Here is a 21,279-nt window from a genome sequence, read left to right on the forward strand (position 1 = left end):
TACTGGTCTTTCAACTGAACCTACAAGCATTCTTCAAATCCTTCCACCTCCTTCATTCTTCAGTCCTGACGAAGGGTTCCGGCCCGAAACGTCGACTCATCGTTTCCACTGATGCTGCCCGACCTGCTGAGTTCATCCAGTGTACTGTAAATCCAGAAAATCTGCTTGTCCAATGCAATATGTGTGGCTATTGTTTTGGAAGCTTTGAAAGAAAGTAGATAGAATTATTCCAGAGACCACGATGGTGCTTGAAAGGATATTGTTAAAAGTGATGAGAAGAAAGTCAGAATGGCCAATGCAACAGGAGATTCATTGGGGACTTTCAGATGTCTAGGTCAGTCTCTGAATGCAATCTAATTTAGGTACTGTTGTAATCCAGTCTTTCACAGATCAAAACTGTAAAACTTAAGTCCTTGTTTATTTTTTGTTTCACTGTGCTTATAGTCTTTTAAAATTGTACATTTGCTGCTGTCTAATCATCTGCTCAGGGTCACAGTCCAAAGTGTACATATCCGTCCGTCCTTTGAGGTTTTTTTGTCATTGATTTGCCTGATGACCTAATCTGTCAAATTTCTGATTTTGCTAACTACAGAGCCATTGAACTTTAACTGTATATAAGGAGACTGTGCAAATCACGTGCTAGAAGTTAGCTCGAGCAGTACTAACTAATGTCAATGTTCCACATTCTTGTGCAGTCGAATTCTTTTTTGTCGCTAATATACTTGCACACTGTGGTACTGAATTATCAGGCTTCTCTGTGTCTCTATAGTTTCCTTTCCTAGCAAATCTACACTATGTCTTATCAAAGGCTTTAATGTTCTGAACTGCGGCCTAACTAATAGTTATTTTATATTTTCCTCCTAACATGTCTGGAAATTTAAATATACTTCCAAATCTAAATTATTTCATAAATCTAGCATATGCAATCAATTTATTGTAAAATATGACCTTTATGTAAGGCATTACAGCTATATTTCTCTCTTGTCCTGCTGTAGGGTCTCAGCCCGAAACCTTGACAGTTTATTCTTTTCCATAGATGCTACTTGGCCTGCTGAGTTCCTTGAGTATTTTGTGTGTGTGTTGCTTTGGATTTCCAGCATATGCAGATTTTCTCTTGTTTGTTTCTATCTTGTTTACTTGTCACATGTGAAGTAGTCATGACGTCTGCCATGGTCTCCCGTGGTGCTTCTATTAAATATGTGGCTTCATAGCACCACCTCGCAGAAGTTTGTTAAAATGTGCTCTCTTGTGCCTCTGGAAGTCTTTCACAAATTCTGATGTTTTAGGTATGTTTTACACAATAACTGCTTTAGATGTTCTGCTATACATATTCTTTTCCTGCCCTCCTCCACCATGTTGATCTGCCCAGATCTTTCAATTAATGAGTTGTTTTCCAGGATTTCTTGACTATATTTGTATAGTTTATGTTTTTCTTGTAAGTGTTGAGGATCTGATGCTATGTGCCTATGCTTCTGCTGCAAGTAAGTCTTTGCACCTGTGAATACATGTACTTGTGCACATGACAGTAAGCTCAACTTTGCCTCTACAAATGCTTGCTAGCCTGACCAGGTGATGTTTACTTTTGGTTGACCTAATAGAGAGCTAACAGAATTCCCCTGAATAAGGCATGTTATGCCATTATATTTACATGGTTCAGTTTATTATCAGAGAATGTATACAGTATACAACCTGAAATCCTTAGTCTTTGTGGACACCCATGAAAAACATCCTCTCCTCCTCTAGTAGCAGCAAAGCATCAACCTCCCCCGCACCTATTTCAGCAAAAATGCATCAGCACCCACCACTCACTGAGCAATAGCAAATGTATTAATAGCATTATATTTTTAAACCTTTGATTATTTTCACAAACATTGTATGCATTTGAATTTCAGTAAAATTCTGATTGGTTAAGTGCTTGCTATGATATAACCATACAATTTCATTTAAAAAGAAACAGTTGTAGATGATTAAAATGCATTATATTTTAGGAAATAGGTGCTGATTTTAATCTTTACAATTATTTTTAAGGTTGTGTGGTTGATTTATCAGAGATGGGATTGCAGCATTTTGATACAGCTTCCCTATGCCCGGCAAATATTTTCACCCTAATTTTGGACAAGAACCAACTGACTAAATTGGAAAATGTGGAAAAATGCAGCGACTTAGTGCAAGTAGGTGGTGAAATGGTTGTTCTCTTTGGAAATTTCTAGAAAAGGCATCATTGTTTTGGGTCATTTGACTATTTAATCGAGCTTTCAATTACTTGATTTAAGTTCTCATTTTTATTCTTGCTTGGGATATTTTTCTGTATTACATGGGTTAAATGTGCAAGTTATCTTAGTGTGTGTAATTAAATTAAAGCGTCCGTTAGTCTTGAGAGACCATGTATCTGTGCCTGGAAAGTCTTCACTCTCCAGGGCGCAGGCCTGGGCAAGGTTGTATGGAAGACCGGCAGTTGCCCATGCTGCAAGTCTCCTGTCTCCGCGACACCGATGTTGTCCAAGGGAAGGGCAAGGGCTGATATAGCTTGGCACCAGTGTCGTCGCAGGAGCACTGTGTGGTTAAGTGCCTTGCTCAAGGACACAACATGCTGCCTCGGCTGGGGATTGGACTCACAACCTTCAGGTCGCTAGTCCAATGCCTTAACCACTTGGCCACGTGTGTACAGTATGCCAAAATCAGAGGTTTTCTGTACTGTAAGAAGCAATTCATCTGCTAGGTACTAAATTATGAATGTCTTCGTAAGAGTAAATGGATATTAACAGCTAACAACTTTGCATTTAGAATACTGTATTAGCAGATTAAAAAATATATTATCCCTTAACTGTGCCTGTCACATGGAGAAGCTGGTGGGTTCTGTGGTTGAACTATCAATTAGATCTGTTGCTATTCACGGAAAGTGCAAATTCCATGCAAGTATACTATTTGAAACATGTTTAATTTTGATTAGATGAAAAAGTAAAATATCAATGAAAGTCTGCTATATTGTGGCTAATTCAAATCCTCATTTACAAGTAATGAACTAATTGCTTTTGGTTCTTTTTGCAGTTATCTGCAGCTAACAATCGTCTAGTCCGGATGATTGGTATAGCAAAGCTTGTCAATTTGCGAGTTTTAAATTTGCCTAATAACAGCATTGGAACTATTGAAGGTCTCAAGGACTTGATCCATCTAGAATGGCTTAACTTAGCGGGGAACAACATCAAGGTACTGTACATTTGTTTATTTCAATCTCAGTTGCTACAACCTATGATTAAAGTGATTGTATTCTGATCATTTTTTCTTCTAATTTCATGACTGAAGTTCAAGTTTAATTGTCATTCAACTGTACACATATTCAGCTAAATGAAACAATGTTCCTCTACAACCAAGGTGCACAATACGGCATGTACGGTCCCACAGGGCGTGTACGGTCACACATGGCACATACGGTCACAAAGATAACATAAGCACAAGTCCCTGAGTGCCATGGCCTGAAGATTGTTGGTGCATGGAACTTGAGTGTTTATCGAAACTTTTAAATATTTTAAAGCAATAGGAAGTTAATTTACATGAATAGGAAGTTAATTTACATGATTGGCAATGTTAAACATTCCTTTAATCTTCCCAGTCTTGATCTATCATTACCTCTACTTGAAACTTCAAATAATTCCAACAGCAATAACTGTTCACCCTCTTTTCAAGAACCTTTGCATCACATTCCTTGCTAAAGCTGCTTCTCATAACTTTTACAAATGTACTTTTTAATTTATCTTGCTTCCTGATAGTACAGTTGCTAACTTATTATTTCTATTTTACAAAGGAGCACTTGTTTGAAGCTAAAATTACTGAATGTTTATTTATACATAATGACTGCCAGTATTGTATTTTGTCATTGCTTTTCCTCTGGTAGTTCTATTGCCTGCAGCTCGTGCTGCTGAAACGTTACCCGATAATGCTGAAGCTGTAGCCCACAGACCACACTCTGCACGTCCTGCTAAAAAGGAGGTCCTAATTGTCTACTGTGCATGAAGCTCAGGGTGCTACATATGTTTCTGTAATGCTGATGAAGTGATTTGGGTGAGGATCATGGCAGGCAGAGTTGCGCAGGTAAATGGGAATGAGGGTAGATGGGGAAAGAAGTGTTCTGAGGACAACTGTAGCAAATTGTGATGGTTGGCTATGTGGAGACAAGCACTGACAAATGAAATAAAGCATCTACTTGCTGGGAGAAGGCTTTCTTTTGGTCTCTCTGACACCAGTACCAACAGGGTCAGTCCTTTTTACCTAACACTGAAGAAAGCCTTTAAGAGTTGAGTCTGGTTCAGTGTTCTTGTGTGTCTTGCATGTGTAATAGAATTTAGTTTGCAAGTAGACAGCCATGGTATGTCTGTCATTGGCATTACAGTGCATGTGCTGGAAGCTGTCTGTACACAAGTGCAGGTGGGAAATTCAGGTAAATTACTTTGTCACCCCTGTTCAGCACTTACCATCATTTTGTTATTACTGAGGAGAACTTCAAAGGCTTTTTAATGAGGGGGGTGATGGATGGTTAAGGTTGAGGGGAAGTTCAAACAGACTGTTATGACCATGTGGTTTCAGATGTTAGAAGTAAATATGAAATGGTATCCATCTGCCCATCATCCTTCATCCCTCCTTTATGTACCAATTCCTATGACCCTGTCTCACTACATCCTTCACTTTAGTCCATGTTTCCTTTTCTGTCCTAAAAAAGAGATTCAGTCCAAAATTTTGCCAGATTCTTTCTGCTCAGGGATGATGTTCATCTTTAAAGGACGTGCAGAACAAAGAGAGACATGGGTATAGAGGAGTATAAGTCTATAAAAGTGACAATGTTTTAGACCATAAGACATGGAAGCAAATTAGGCCATACACCCAGCGAGTCTGCTCGGCCGTCCTTTCTGAGATATGGGGCCCAAAGCTGTTGACAATATTTCAATTGCGCCCTGACTAGTGTCCTTTAAAGGTCTGCATTATCTCCTTGTTTTTATGCTGTTCCCCTTGAAATAAATGCCAACATTGCATTTGCCTTCTTTATCACAGACTCAACCTGTAAATTAACCTTCTGGGAGTCTTGCACCTCTGATGTTTGAACCTTCTCCCCATCTATATAATAGTCTACACTATTGTTCCTTTTACCAATTTACATTATCATACATTTCCCAGCACTGTATTCTATCTGCCACATTTTTACCCATTCTTCCAATTTGTACAAGTCTTGCTGCAATCACATTGCTCCCTCAGCACTCCACCATCTTTGTATCATCCACAAACTTTGCCACAAAGCCATCAATTCTATTATCCAAATTATTGACAAATGATGTAAAAAGTAGTGGTCCCAATACTAACACCTGAGGAACACCAATAGTCACTGGCAGCCAACCAGAAAAGGTCCTTTTTATAGTAAACACGAGGAATTCTGCAGATGCTGGAAATTCAAGCAACACACATCAAAGTTGCTGGTGAACGCAGCAGGCCAGGCAGCATCTCTAGGAGGAGGTACAGTCGACATTTTGGGCCGAGACCCTTCGTCAGGACTAACTGAAGGAAGAGCTAGTGAGAGAATCTCATAATAGCTCTTCCTTCAGTTAGTCCTGACGAAGGGTCTCGACCCGAAACGTCGACTGTACCTCCTCCTAGAGATGCTGCCTGGCCTGCTGCGTTCACCAGCAACTTTGATGTGTGTTGCAAGGTCCTTTTTATTCTCACTCACAGCTTCCTGCCTGTCGGCCATTCCTCTATCTATGCCCGTATCTTTCCTGAAACGCCAGAGGATTTTATCTTGTTTAGCAGCCTCATGTGTGGCACCTTATGAAATGCCTTCTGAAAATCCATGTAACTGACATCCACTGCCTCTCCTTTGTCCAACCCTGCTTTTTACTTCCTCGAAGAATCCAGCATACTTGTCAGGCAAGATTTCTCTATATAGAAACCATGCTGACTTTGACTTATTTTATCATTAGTCTCCAAGTACCCTGAAACCTCATCCTTAATAGACTCTAATACTTTCCCAACCACTGATATTAGGCTAACAGACCTATAATTTCCTTTCTTTTGCCTTCCTCCCTTAAAGAGTGGAGTGACATTTGCAATCTTCCAGTCCTCTGGGACCATGCCAGAATGAAGTGATTCTTGGAAAATCATGACTAATGCATCCGTCATCTCTTCAGCAACCTCTCTTAGGTCTCTGGGATGTAGTCCTTATGGTCCAGATGATATATTTACCTTAAGATCTTTGAGTTTGCCTAGTAATATATCTTTTGTAATAGCAATGGCACTCACTCCTACACCCTGACAATCACGGACCACTGGCACATTGCTAGTGTCTTCCACAGTGAAGATGGAAGCAGAGTACCCATTAAGTACATCTGCCGTTTTTTTGTCCCCCATTACTACCTCACCAACATTATTTTTCAATGGTTCAATATCAACTCTCACTTCCCTTTTACTCTATATACAATGGAAAAATACTTTCAGTATCCTACTTTATATTATTAGCTAGTTTGCTGTCATACTTCATCTTTCCCCTACTTATAGCTTTTTTAGTTGCCTTTTGTTGGATTTAAACAAAAAGCTTCCCAATCATCCAACTTCCCACTCACTTCTGCTACCTTATAAGATCATAAGACAAAGGAGCAGAAGTCGACCATTCAGCCCATTGAGTCTGCTCCGCCATTTTATCACGAGCTGATCCATTCTCCCATTTAGTCCCACTTCCCTGCCTTCTCATCATAACCTTTGATGCCCTGGCTACTCAGATACCTATCAATCTCCGCCTTAAATACACCCAATGACTTGGCCTCCACTGCCACCCGTGGCAACAAATTCCATAGATTCACCACTCTCTGGCTAAAAAAATTTCTTCGCATCTCTGTTCTGAATGGGCGCCCTTCAATACTTAAGTCATGCCCTCTCGTACTAGACTCCCCCATCATGGGAAATAACTTTGCCACATTCACTCTGTCCATGCCTTTCAACATTCGAAATGTTTCTATGAGGTCCCCCCTCATTCTTCTAAACTCCAAGGAATACAGTTCAAGAGCAGACAAATGTACCTCATATGTTAACCCTCTCATTCCCAGAATCATTCTAGTGAATCTTCTCTGTACCCTCTCCAACGTCAGCACATCCTTTCTTAAATTAAAGAGCCCAAAACTGCCCACAGTACTCCAACTGAGGTCTTACCTGCGCCTTATAGTGCCTCAACATCACATCCCTGCTCCTATACTCTATTCCTTTAGAAATGAATGCCAACATTGCATTCGCCTTCTTCACCGCTGACTCAACCTGGAGGTTAACCTTAAGGGTGTCCTGCACGAGGACTCCCAAGTCCCGTTGCATCTCAGAACTTTGAATTCTCTCCCCATTTAAATAATAGTCTGCCCGTTTATTTCTTCTGCCAAAGTGCATAACCATACACTTTCCAACATTGTATTTTATTTGCCACTTCTTTGCCCATTCTTCCAATCTATCCAAGTCTCTCTGCAGACTCCCTGTTTCCTCAGCACTACCGGCCCTTCTACCTATCTTCGTATCGTCAACAAACTTAGCCACAAAGCCATCTACTCCATAATCCAAATCGTTGATGTACAACATGAAAAGAAGAGGCCCCAACACGGACCCCTCTGGAACACCACTGGTAACCGGCAGCCAACTAGGATAGGATCCCTTTATTCCCACTCTCTGTTCCCTGCCAATCAGCCAACGTCCTATCCACGTATGTAACATTCCTGTAATTCCATGGGCTCTTATCTTGTTAAGCAGCCTCATGTGTCGCACCCAGTCAAAGGCCTTCTGAAGATCCAAATATACAACATCCACTGCATCTCCCTTGACTAGCCTACTTGTCGTTTCCTCAAAAAATTGTAATAGGTTTGTCAGGTAGGATTTTCCTTTAAGGAAACCATGCTGAGTTCTGCCTATCTTGTCATATGCCTCCAGGTACTCCGTAACCTCATACTTGACAATCGACTCCAACAACTTCCGAACCACCGATGTCAAACTAACAGGTCTATTATTTCCTTTTTGCTTCGCTGCCTCCTTCTTAAATAGCAGAGTGACATATGCAATCTTCCAGTCCTTCGGGACCATGCCAGAATCTGTTGGCTTTTGAAAGATCATTGCTAATGCCTCTGCAATCTCCACAGCTACTTCCTTCAGAACACGAGGGTGCATTCCATCTGGTCCGGGAGATTTATCTACCCTTAGACTATTCTGTTTCCTGAGTACTTTCTCTGTCATAATTGTGACTGTGCACACTTCTCTTCCTTGCCACCCTTGAGTGTCCAGTATACTGCTGATGTCTTCCTCAGTGAAGAATGATGCAAAATACTTGTTCAGTTCCTCTGCCATCTCCTCCTCTCCCATTACAATTTCTCCAGCATCATTTTCTATCAGTCCTATATCTACTCTCACCTGTCTTCTACTCTTTATATACTTGAAAAAGCTTTTAGTATCCTCTTTGATATTATTTGCTAGCTTTCTTTCATAGTTCCTCTTTTCCCTCTTAATGACCTTCTTAGTTTCCTTCTGTAAGCTTTTAAAAACTTCCCAATCCTCTGTCTTCCCACTAATTTTTGCTTCCTTGTATGCCCTCTCCCTTGCTTTAACTTTGGCTTTGACTTCTCTTATCAGCTACGTTGCATCCTTTTTCCATTCATTACACAATACCCAATCCAGTACAGCCGATCCCCTAATGGGCTCAACAACAAGCTGTTCTAAAAAGCCATCTCGCAGACATTCTACAAATTCTCAGTCTTGAGATCCAGTGCCGACCTGATTTTCCCAATCCACTTGCATGTTAAAATCCCCCACAATTATCATAACACTGCCCTTCTGACAAGCCTTTTCTATTTCCCGTTGTAATTTGTAGTCCACATCACTGCAGCTGTTTGGAGGCCTATAAATAACTGCCATCAGGGTCCTTTTACCCCTGCGATTTCTTAGCTCAACCCATAAAGATTCTGCACCTTCCGATGCTACGTCACCTCTTTCTAATGATTTGATATCATTTCTTACCAATAAAGCCACGCCTCCCCCTCTGCCTACCTTCCTATCCTTCCGATACACCGTGTATCCTTGGACGTTCAGCTCCCAGAGACATGCATCCTTTAGCCAGGTCTCAGTGATGGCCACAATATCATACCTGCCAATCTAGCTGTACGACAAGATCATCTACCTTATTCCTTATGCTATGTGCATTTAAGTATAACACCTTAAGACTAGTATTTGGTACTTTTTGCTTTGATTGCACTGCAACTCATCCCAATGGCTGCAAATTTGCCCCATCACCTGCCTGTCTTTCCTGACGTCTTTACTGCTCACTATTTTAGATTTATTTCTGTTTTCCCCTTCCTCCACTCTATCATTCCGGTTCCCATCCCGCTGCCAAATTAGTTTAAACCCTCCCTAACAGCTCTATTAAATCTTCCCGCCAGGATATTGGTTCCCTTCGGGTTCAGGTGTAACCCGTCCATTTTAAACAGGTCATGCTTCCCCCAGAAGAGATCCCAATGATCCAAGAATCTGAAGCCCTGCCCCCTGCATCAGTCTCTCAGCCACACATTCATCTGCCTGATCCGACTACTCTTGCCCCCGCTAGCACGCGGCACAGGTAGCAATCCCGAGATTACTACCCTGGAGGTCCTGCTTCTCAGCTTCCTTCCTAACTCCCGGAAATCTCTCTTCAGGACCTCCTCCCTTCTCCTATCTATGTCATTGGTACCAACATGTACCAAGACAACTGGCTGCATGCCCTCTCCCTTCAGAATATTCTGGACCTGATCTGAGACATCCCATACCCTGGCACCTGGGAGGCAACACACCATGCAGGATCTCTATCAGGCTCACAGAATCTCTTGTCTGTTCCCCTGACTATGGAATCCCCTATGACTACCGCATTCCTCTTCTCCCTCCCTCCCTCCTTATATGCCCTTTCCTTGGCTTTTATGCAGTCCCTAACTTCTGTTGTCAGCCACAGTTGCCTACCTCTGCCATTTGAGAACTACTTCTTCTATGGGCCATACCTATACTGCACCTTGTGAACTATTTCCATTAACTTCAGCCATGTATGCCATACCGTCATCCCTGCCAGTATCCTCCTCCAGTCCATCTGGGCAAGCTCCTCTCCCAAGCCTCTGTAATTCCCTTTATTCCATTGTGATACTGATACATGTGACTTGGGCTTCTCCCTCTCAAATTGCAGTATGAATTCAATCATATTATGATCACTGACTCCTAGGTGTTCCTTTACATTAAGCTCCCTAATAAGGTCTGGTTATTACACAACACCCAATCTAAGATGGCCTTTCCTGAGTTGGCTCAAGCACAAGCTACTCTAAAAAGCCCTGTCATAGGCATTCAACAAATTCCCTCACTTGCGATCTGACACCAACCTGATTTTCCCAATACCCTTGTTTGTTGAAGTGCCCCATTACACTTGTGTCATTACCCTTATTACATGCCTTTTCCAGCTCTCTTTGTAATCTCAACCCCACATTTTGGCTACTATTTGGGGGCATGTATATGGTTCCCATAATAGTTTTTTTAACCCTCGCAGTTTCTTAACCACCCACAAAGATTCAATATTCTCTGATCCTATGTCATCTCTTTCTAAAGATGTAATTCCATCTCTTAACCATAGAACCACACCACCGCCTATGCCTTCCTGCCTGTTTTTTTGTTACAAGTATATGCTTTCACGTTAAGCTCTCAACTATGGCCTTCTTTCAGATACAACTCTGTGATGCCCACAGCGTCAACGACCAATCTCTAATTGTGCCATGAGTTCATCCACCTTATTACGAATTCAAATACAGCACCTTTAGTCCTGCATTCTTCACCCTTCTAAATTTTACCTCTGTGATATGATTTAACTCTTTGCTCTGACTGCATTTGTACCCAATCATTGGCTTGTTCATCCTTGCATTCATGTTACATCCATCATCTATTTGTAAAGTGCTGACTCATCTTCAGCTCTATCATACTGGTTCCTATCCCCCTGCCATATTTCTAACAACAGTTTATAAAGCACAAATGCCTCATAAATAAAGACATAGAATACATAAGCAGCTAAGTTATGATGATCCTTTATAAAATGTTGGTCTCTGAGTGACACTGTGCTTCCAGATGCCTGCCATCTTTTCACTTTGACCTTGTCATTTGAGGCCTCCTGTTCTGTTATAATGAAGTCCAGTTCAAGCTTCAGGAACAACACTTCACTTGTCATCTAGGCATGTTAAAGCCTTCTGGACACTATTAAATTTTCTATATTTGGAAAGCATCAAGTTGGATAAGTCTCTGGGACCGGATGAGATGTACCCCAGGCTACTGTGGGAGGTGAGGGATGAGATTGCTGAGCCTCTGGTGATAATCTTTGAATCATCATTGGGGACGGGAGAGGTTCCGGAGGATTGGAAGGTTGCAGACATTGTTCCCTTATTCAAGAAAGGGAGTAGAGATAGCCCACAAAATTGTAGACCAGTGAATCTTACTTTTGTGGTTGTTAAGTTGATAGAAAAGATCCTGAGAGGCAGGATTTATGAACATTTGGAGAGGCATAATATGATTAGGAATAGTCAGCATAGCCTTGTCAAAGGCAGGTCGGGCAGGTGTGACGTCGGGCAGTGAAGCGTGGAAGATTTAAAAGGACAGAAATCCTGCTTCGGGTTTGATTCGAAGAAGGAAGTCTGAGAATCGGAGCGGGAGTGCGGAGGAAGACATATTTGAATTTTTCGGTTTTTTTTTCCATTGGCTTTCAGAGAGGCGGGACTGCGCAGGCGAGTGACATCGGGCAGTGAAGCGCGGAAGATTTAAAAGAAACAGAGCCTCATACAGCGGGCAGCGTAGCTTGCGGGCTGCGGAGTGAGCCGGGAGCAGAGTGAAGGCTTAAGGGCTTTGACTCAATGAGCTTAGGCAGAGACGGGCGAGGCAAGGAAGGTTTGGTATTCATTTTTTTTTGTTGTTATTTGAGGAGAGGGGCAGTATGAGTGTGAGGGCAGTTTGTTGTTCTCGGTGCCGGATGTGGGAGGCCCTGGAGTCTCCAAGCCTCCCGGACGTCCACATCTATGCCAGGTGCGCCGAGATGCCGCTCCTAAGGGACCGCGTTAGGGAATTGGAACTGCAGCTCGATGACCTTCGTCTGGTCAGGGAGAGTGAGGAGTTGATAGAGAGGAGTTACAGGCAGGTGGTCACACCGGGGCCACGGGAGGCAGACCAGTGGGTCACGGTTAGGAGGGGGAGGGGGAAGGGGAAGAGTCAGGTAATAGAGAGTACCCCGGTGGCTGTGCCGCTTGACAATAGGTACTCCTGTTTGAGTACTGTTGGGGGGGGGACAGCTTACCTGGAGGAAGCGACAGTGGCCGTGCCTCCGGCAGAGTCCGGCCCTGTAGCTCAGAAGGGTAGGGAAAGGAAGAGGAGGGCAGTTGTAATAGGGGACTCGATAGTAAGGGGGTCAGATAGGCGATTCTGTGGACGCAGTCCAGAGACCCGGATGGTAGTCTGCCTCCCTGGTGCCAGGGTCTGGGATATTTCTGATCGTGTCCAAGATATCCTGAAGTGGGAGGGTGAGGAGCCAGAGGTCGTGGTACATATAGGTACCAATGACATAGGTAGGAAAAGGGAAGAGGTCCTGAAAGGAGAATATAGGGAGCTAGGAAGGGAGTTGAGAAAAAGTACCGCAAAGGTAGTAATCTCGGGATTACTGCCTGTGCCACGCGACAGTGAGAGTAGGAATGCAATGGGGTGGAGGATAAATGCGTGGCTGAGGGATTGGAGCAGGGGACAGGGATTCAAGTTTTTGGATCATTGGGACCTCTTTTGGTGCAGGCGTGACCTGTACCAAAAAGGACGGGTTACACTTGAATTCTAGGGGGACCAATATCCTGGCAGGGAGATTAGCGAGGGCTACTGAGGTGACTTTAAACTAGAATGGTTGGGGGGTGGGAATCAAATTAAAGAGGCTAGGCGAGAGGAGGTTAGTTCACAACAGGGGGATGGGAACCAGTGCAGAGAGACAGAGGGGTGTAAAATGAGGGTAGAAGCAAAAAGTAGTAAGGTGAAAAGTAAAAGTGGCAGGCTGACAAATCCAGGGCAAGGATCAAAAAAGGCCACTTTTCAGCATAATTGTATAAGGGCTAGGAAAGTTGTAAAAGCGCGCCTGAAGGCTTTGTGTGTCAATGCAAGGAGCATTCGTAACAAGGTGGATGAATTAAAAGTGCAGATTGTTATTAATGAATATGATATAGTTGGGATCACAGAGACATGGCTCCAGGGTGACCAAGGATGGGAGCTCAACATTCAGGGATATTCAATATTCAGGAGGGATAGACATGAAAGAAAAGGAGGTGGGGTGGTTAGAGAGGAGATTAACGCAATAGAAAGGAAGGACATAAGCCAGGAGGATGTGGAATCGATATGGGTAGGGCTGCATAACACTAAGGGGCAGAAAATGCTGGTGGGAGTTGTGTACAGGCCACCTAACAGTAGTAGTGAGGTTGGGGATGATATTAAACAGGAAATTAGAAATGTGTGCAATAAAGGAACAGCAATTATAATGGGTGACTTCAATCTACATGTAGATTGGGTGAACCAAATTGGTAAGGGTGCTGAGGAAGAGGATTTCTTGGAATGTATGCGGGATGGTTTTTTGAACCAACATGTCGAGGAACCAACTAGAGAGCAGGCTATTCTAGACTGGGTATTGAGTAATGAGGAAGGGTTAATTAGCGATCTTGTCGTGAGAGGCCCCTTGGGTAAGAGTGACCATAATATGGTGGAATTCTTCATTAAGATGGAGAGTGACATAGTTAATTCAGGAACAAAGGTTCTGAACTTAAAGAAGGGTAACTTTGAAGGTATGAGACGTGAATTAGCTAAGATAGACTGGCAAATGACACTTAAAGGGTTGACGGTGGATATGCAATGGCAAGCATTTAAAGATCGCATGGATGAACTACAATTGTTCATCCCAGTTTGGCAAAAGAATAAATCAAGGAAGGTAGTGCACCTGTGGCTGACAAGGGAAATTAGGGATAGTATCAATTCCAAAGAAGAAGCATACAAATTAGCCAGAAGAAGTGGCTCACCTGAGGACTGGGAGAAATTCAGAGTTCAGCAGAGGAGGACAAAGGGCTGAATTCGGAAGGGGAAAAAAGATTATGAGAGAAAACTGGCAGGGAACATAAAAACTGACTGTAAAAGCTTTTATAGATATGTGAAAAGAGAAAGATTGGTTAAGACAAATGTAGGTCCCCTACAGACAGAAACAGGTGAATTGATTATGGGGAGCAAGGACATGGCAGACCAATTGAATAATTACTTTGGTTCTTTCTTCACTAAGGAGGACATAAATAATCTTCCGGAAATAGTAGGGGACAGAGGGTCCAGTGAGATGGAGGAACTGAGGGAAATACATGTTAGTAGGGAAGTGGTGTTAGGTAAATTGAAGGGATAAAAGGCAGATAAATCCCCAGGGCCAGATGGTCTGCATCCCAGAGTGCTTAAGGAAGTAGCCCAAGAAATAGTGGATGCATTAGTGATAATTTTTCAAAACTCGTTAGATTCTGGACTAGTTCCTGAGGATTGGAGGATGGCTAATGTAACCCCACTTTTTAAAAAAGGAGGGAGAGAGAAACCAGGGAATTATAGACTGGTTAGCCTAACATCGGTTGTGGGGAAACTGCTGGAGTCAGTTATCAAAGCTGTGATAACAGCACATTTGGAAAGCGGTGAAATGATCGGACAAAGTCAGCATGGATTTGTGAAAGGAAAATCATGTCTGACGAATCTCATAGAATTTTTTGAGGATGTAACTAGTAGAGTGGATAGGGGAGAACCAGTGGATGTGGTATATTTGGATTTTCAAAAGGCTTTTGACAAGGTCCCACACAGGAGATTAGTGTGCAAACTTAAAGCACACGGTATTGGGGGTAAGGTATTGATGTGGATAGAGAATTGGTTGGCGGACAGGAAGCAAAGAGTGGGAATAAATGGGACCTTTTCAGAATAGCAGGCAGTGACTATTGGGGTACCGCAAGGCTCAGTGCTGGGACCCCAGTTGTTTACAATATATCTTAATGACTTGGCTGAGGGAATTAAATGCAGCATCTCCAAGTTTGCGGATGACACGAAGCTGGGCGGCAGTGTTAGCTGTGAGGAGGATGCTAAGAGGATGCAGGGTGACTTGGATAGGTTAGGTGAGTGGGCAAATTCATGGCAGATGCAATTTAATGTGGATAAATGTGAAGTTATCCACTTTGGTGGCAAAAACAGGAAAACAGATTATTATCTGAATGGTGGCCGATTAGGAAAAGGGGAGGTGCAACGAGACCTGGGTGTCATTATACACCAGTCATTGAAAGTGGGCATGCAGGTACAGCAGGCGGTGAAGAAGGCGAATGGTATGCTGGCATTTATAGCAAGAGGATTCGCGTACAGGAGCAGGGAGGTACTACTGCAGTTGTACAAGGCCTTGGTGAGACCACACCTGGAGTATTGTGTGCATTTTCGGCCCCCTAATCTGAGGAAAGACATCCTTGCTATAGAGGGAGTACAAAGAAGGTTCACCAGATTGATTCCTGGGATGGCAGGACTTTCATATGTTGAAAGACTAGATGAACTAGGCTTATACTCGTTGGAATTTAGAAGATTGAGGGGGGATCTGATTGAAACGTATAAAATCCTAAAGGGATTGGACAGGCTAGATGCAGGAAGATTGTTCCCGATGTTGGGGAAGTCCAGAACGAGGGGTCACAGTTTGAGGATAAAGGGGAAGCCTTTTAGGACCGAGATTAGGAAAAACTTCTTCACACAGAGAGTGGTGAATCTGTGGAATTCTCTGCCACAGGAAACAGTTGAGGCCAGTTCATTGGCTATATTTAAGAGGGAGTTAGATATGTCCCTTGTGGCTAAAGGGATCAGGGGGTATGGAGGGAAGGCTGGTACAGGGTTCTGAGTTGGATGATCAGCCATGATCATACTGAATGGCGGTGCAGGCTCGAAAGGCCAAATGGCCTACTCCTGCACCTATTTTCTAAGTTCCTATGTTTCTATGTGCCTTACGAGCCTAATTGAATTTTTTGAGGATGTGACTAAATACATTGATGAAGGTAGAACAGTAGATGTAGTGTATATGGATTTGATAAGCATTTGATAAGTTACCCCATGCAAGGCTTATTGAGAAAGTAAGGAGGCATGCGATCCATGGGGACATTGCTTTGTGGATCCAGAACTGGCTTGCCCACAGAAGGCAAAGAGTGGTTGTAGATAGGTCATATTCTGCATGGAGGCCGGTGACCAGTGGTGTGCCTCAGGGATGTGGTCTGGGACCCCTTCTCTTCGTGATTTTTATAAATGACCTGGATGAGGAAGTGGAGGGATGGGTTAGTAAATTTGCTGATGACACAAAGGTTGGGGGTGTTGTGGATTGTGTGGAGGGCTGTGAGAGGTTACAGTGGGACACTCATAGGATGCAAAACTGAGCTGAGAAGTGGCAGATGGAGTTCAACCCAGATAACTGTGAGGTGGTAGGTCAAATATAATGGCAGAATATAGTATTAATGGTAATACTTGTCAGTGTGGAGGATCAGAGTGATTTTGGGGTCCGAGTCCATAGGACACTCAAAGCTGCTGCGCAGGTTGACTGTGTGGTTAAGAAGGCATACGGTGCATTGGCCTTCATTGAGTTTAAGAGTCGAGAGATAATGTTGCAGCTAAATACGACCCTGGTCAGACCCCACTTGGAGTACTGTGCTCAGTTCTGGTCACATCACTACAGGAGGGATGTGGAAACTATAGAAAGAGTGCAGAGGAGAATTACAAGGATGACCGGTTGGGGCACCCTTTGAGAAAAGGGTAGTGCAGTCTGATGTGACCAGAGTGAACATTAAATTTTCCTGAATGCTACTGGTATCGCTTTGCTTTGGAAACTGAAGTAGAAAACCTCTGTTTATTGAAGATGAACGACGTGTAGCAAAGCAAGTATAGCTCCTGCTCATTTAACGAAGGACACTTTTGATGACATCATTTCTGGTTTATCTGCCACCCTCGTGCCTCTCGTTGTCATTCTGGAGACGTGCAGTCCTTTCATCCCCCGTCTCTTCATCTCTTCTGCTGTTTGTTGTTTGTCTCTGATCCTGGAGACGTGCATGCCTCTCCTCCACTGTCTCTTCTTCTCTCATCTTTTTTGTCCTGACTCTTTGATCCTGGAGTCATGCGGCCCTGGCCTCATCCGATTCTTGTTCTGTCCCTCTCCTTGCCACTTCCCGCCGATGTTTGGCGTCATCTCTTGACCATAATGTCCCCCTTCCTTTTCCACGTGGCATAATTAGGCTGACCATTTTTTTTACCCTAATGCTGGATAGAAGATATGAAGCAGTAACACCAAAGGATGCTGATTATTCTTGATGATGTGGTTGGCGCTCTCCTAAATGGACGTGATATAGTCACCGCTGTCCTTTGACTGTAGCAAAGGGTTTTATGGGTGTCTCGGAGTACGTCATTACAATAAGATTTAATTATCTCTTATTGATGGGTGGCAGTTAGATTTGTCCCAATCCTACACATGCTGATGGTGATTAGCAGAATGTGACCCCTCGAAATAGAGCTGCCCTGCCCTTTTGCTCTGGTAGGTGTCGCTGCTGAGGCTGGCCGTGCGCATGCGTCGGGCTGTCGCGTCCCGATTTCCATGATGGCAGATTGGCTCACAGGTTGAAATGGAGACTGTTGATTTTTGGCGAATGAGCAATTTTATACAAATGTATAACCCTGAACTTTGCCTGCATTCTGTAAGTTAGTTTTAACTAGATTTAGCCAAAAAAAGTGCCGCTGTAATGTACCGTTTGTGCTAATTGGAGGTGACAGACAGACAGACAGACAGAGCATGAGAGTTTTAGTAGTATATAGATAGATAGATGTTGCCTGGATTGGGAACATGGCTTATGAGAATTGGTTGAGCGAACTCGGCCTTTTCTCCTTGGAGTGGCGGACGATAAGAGGTGACCTGATAGAGGGGTTTAAGATGATGAGAGGCCTTGATTGTGTGGATAATCAGAGGCTTTTTCTCAGGGCTGAAATGGCTAACAAGAGAGAGCACAGTTTTAAGGTGCTTGGAAGTAGGTACAGAGGAGATGTCAGGGGTAAGTTTTTTATGTGGAGTGTGGAGTGGGCTGCCGGCAACGGTGGTGGAGGCAGATATGATAGGGTCTTTTAAGAGACTCCTGGATAGGTACATGGAGCTTAGAAAAATAGAGGGCTATGGGTAACCCTAGATGATTTCTAAAGTAAGTACATGTTTGGCACAGCATTGTGGGCCGAAGGGCCTGTATTGTGCTGTAGGTTTTCTATGTTTCTATCTATGATAGCACATGCTGTTCCTACCTGTTACCATTTTGTCGGTTTTTATTATTCTGTTCATATATTCATTGAACTTTGCCATTAGCAACACATTTCACAGTTAAAGAAACATAATGTGCTGGTGACTGCCCCATTAACCCATTTGGACTTGGCCTAGAAGGGGTATTCTTTCTGTTATAATCATCCTTACCCGATGTTATATCCTACTGAAATTGGGGTTTGACATATATTTGACCTTTACCCACATTCTACCTTTATCTTTGCTGATGAAAATCATAGAATTATACAGGGCAAATTAAGATCCTTTCAGCTTATCTTGTTTGTGAGACAAAATGATACAAGTCTGAGATAAGATGGTGCAGATAAGTAAGTGGCAATTCTTTGCATGCAGCTCTGATGGGAATTATCAAATATTTCTGTTTTGGACAACTACAACTGAAATACAGTCACAGCTATGGGTACTTCATTAAGGAACATTGTCTTAAGATCATTTAAAAAAAACTTTATCATTGCTCAAATGTAGCAATATTGGCAGATCCCGGACTGCAGTCTTGGGTCGTGAGTGCAGTTCCCATTTAAGAAAACGGAAGCATTTAAAATGAGTCGATTTATAGGTAAGATTGAACCTCCGGGTTCTTAGATTTCTCCCCCCCCTCCCCCCCAACTCTCGACTATTCTGCTGGTGAGTGTACATTCTTTGGAAAATAAAATTGAAGACCTCAGAACAAGATTGTGGTACCTAAGGGACATCAGGGTAGTCATGGCAGCACTGTATCAGTCCTACTCACCCGACCTGTACATCTAACGGTCAAATGTCATCTATTTTATCTGCTGAGGGAATTTTCTGCCATAATCCTGGTAGTGGTGTACCTTCTATCTCAAACCAACATCAGGCAGGCACTGGAAAAGCTGAGCACTATGATCAGTGGTCACAAAACAGCAAACCCAGATGCCTCCCCTATCATTGTGGGGATTTCATACAAGCCAGCTTGAAGAATTATTTGAACAACTGCCATGACCATATCGCCTGTGAAACCAGAGGAGCCAGTACACTTGACCACTGTTATACTGCCATCAATTCATCTAATATGCCATCTTATGCCCTCTCCTGCCCTCTCTTTGGAAAGTCCAATCATCTGGCTGTACTCCTACTCCTGGTGTATCGGCAGAGAATAAAGGGGTGGTGTACCTGTTAGAGAATTGAAAACCTGCACCAACTAACTGGTGAGGGTGTTAAAGGACATCTTCAGTCTTACTGCTGCAGTTGGAGGTTCCCACCTGCTTCAAAATAATACCAGTGCTCAAGAAGAGCAGGATGAGGTGCCTCAATGACTGTCGCCCAATTGCATTCACATCTACTGTAAAGGGTTTCAAAAGGCTGGTCGTGGCTAGAATTAACTCCTGCACAAGAAAGGACCTGGACCAGCTGCAATTTGCTTATCACCACAGTGGGTCTACAGCAGATGCAATATCACTGACTCCTCACTCAGCCTTGGATTACCTGGACAATAGTAATAGATTAGATTATGAAGACACGCAGTCCTCTTTTATTGTCATTCAGTAATGCATGCATTAAGAAATGATACAATATTTCCTCTGGTGTGATATCACAAAACACAGGACAGACCAAGACTGAAGAAAACTAACAAAACTACATAATTATAACATATAGTTACAATAGTGCAACAATGCCATAACTTGATGAAGAAGTCCATGAGCACAGTAAAAGTTCAAAGTCTCTCAAATGTCCCACATCTCACGCAGACGGGAGAAGGAAGAAAAACTCTCCCTGCCATACCCAACCACGGTCCGACTCTGAGTCATCCAAAAACACTGAGCTCTGATCAGCTCTCCGACACCGAGTACTGAGCGCCATCTCTATCCGAGTGATTCGATTTCCATCTCAGTCGCCAACAGCAGACAAGACCGGGGATTTTGAGGCCTTCCCTCAGGAAGATTCCCGACCACGCAGTAACGACAGCAGTGAACGAGCGTTTCAGAAATTTTTCCAGATGTTCCTCTGTGCTTTCACGGCTGTCTCCATCAAATCAGAATTGTCCACGGCCCCTATTTAACGGATACAATATCATTTTTCACTGGAGGGCTGCGCACGTGCGGCACACTGCTTTCACTCCTCCCGCCTAATACCTATGTCAGCTTGCTGTTTATTGATTACAACTCAACATTCAACACAATTATACCCTCAGTTCTAATCAAGAGACTATAAAACCTGGGCCTCTGTACCTCTTTCCAACTGCATCCTTGACTTCCTCACTGGGAGACCACAGTCAGTGTGGATTGGAAATAACATCTCCTTGCTGACGATCAACACTGGCACCCTTGAAGGATGTGTGCTTAGCCCACTGCTCTAAGCCCTGTGTGGCGAGGCAGATCTCAAACGGCATCTATAAATGTGCTGATTACACAACTATTGTTGGTAGATTTTCAGATGTTGTTGAGGAGGCATACAGGAGCAAGATAGATCAAGTGGTTGATTGGTGTCACAATGACAACTTTGCAGTCAATGTCAGTAAGACCAAGGACTTCAAGAAGGGGAAGTTGAGGGAAGACACACCAGTCCCCATTGAGGGATCAGCAGTGGAAAGGGTGAGCAGTTTCAAGTCCCTGAATGTCAACATCTCTGAAGATCTATTCTGGGTCCAATGTATTGCTGCAATTACAAAGAAGTCATGATAGTGGCTATATTTCATTAGGAGCCTGACAAAACTTGGCACGTCACCAAAGACTATCACAAATTTCTGCAGGTGTACATTGGAGAGTATTTTACCTGTTTGCATCAAAGTCTGGTAAGGAGGGGGCCACTGCACATTCAGAAAAAGCTGCAGAAAGTTGTAAACTCACCAGTTCCATTATGGGCACTAGCCTTCCCAGCATCAAATTCACCTTCAAAAGGTGATGACTCAGGAA

The 21,279-nt window shown here is 43.2% G+C and overlaps 1 protein-coding gene across 3 annotated transcripts in view; it reads left to right on the top strand.

Moving 5' to 3' along the window:
• cep97 (centrosomal protein 97) overlaps nt 1-21,279 on the top strand; it is a 92,910-nt gene that overhangs the window by 25,938 nt on the left and 45,693 nt on the right. For 2 of the 3 annotated variants that reach the window (XM_072260194.1, XM_072260192.1), the window contains 2 exons: nt 2,029-2,171; nt 3,049-3,207. In XM_072260194.1, the coding sequence (XP_072116295.1) occupies nt 2,052-2,171; nt 3,049-3,207 (279 nt within the window). In that variant the 5' untranslated portion in view covers nt 2,029-2,051. Of the gene's footprint in view, nt 1-326; nt 363-2,028; nt 2,172-3,048; nt 3,208-21,279 lie in introns of those variants that run through there. The other variant, XM_072260193.1, reaches the window with a different exon arrangement.

The sequence above is a fragment of the Mobula birostris genome, chromosome 6 (genome assembly GCF_030028105.1).
Source record: "Mobula birostris isolate sMobBir1 chromosome 6, sMobBir1.hap1, whole genome shotgun sequence".
NCBI lineage: Eukaryota > Metazoa > Chordata > Chondrichthyes > Myliobatiformes > Myliobatidae > Mobula > Mobula birostris.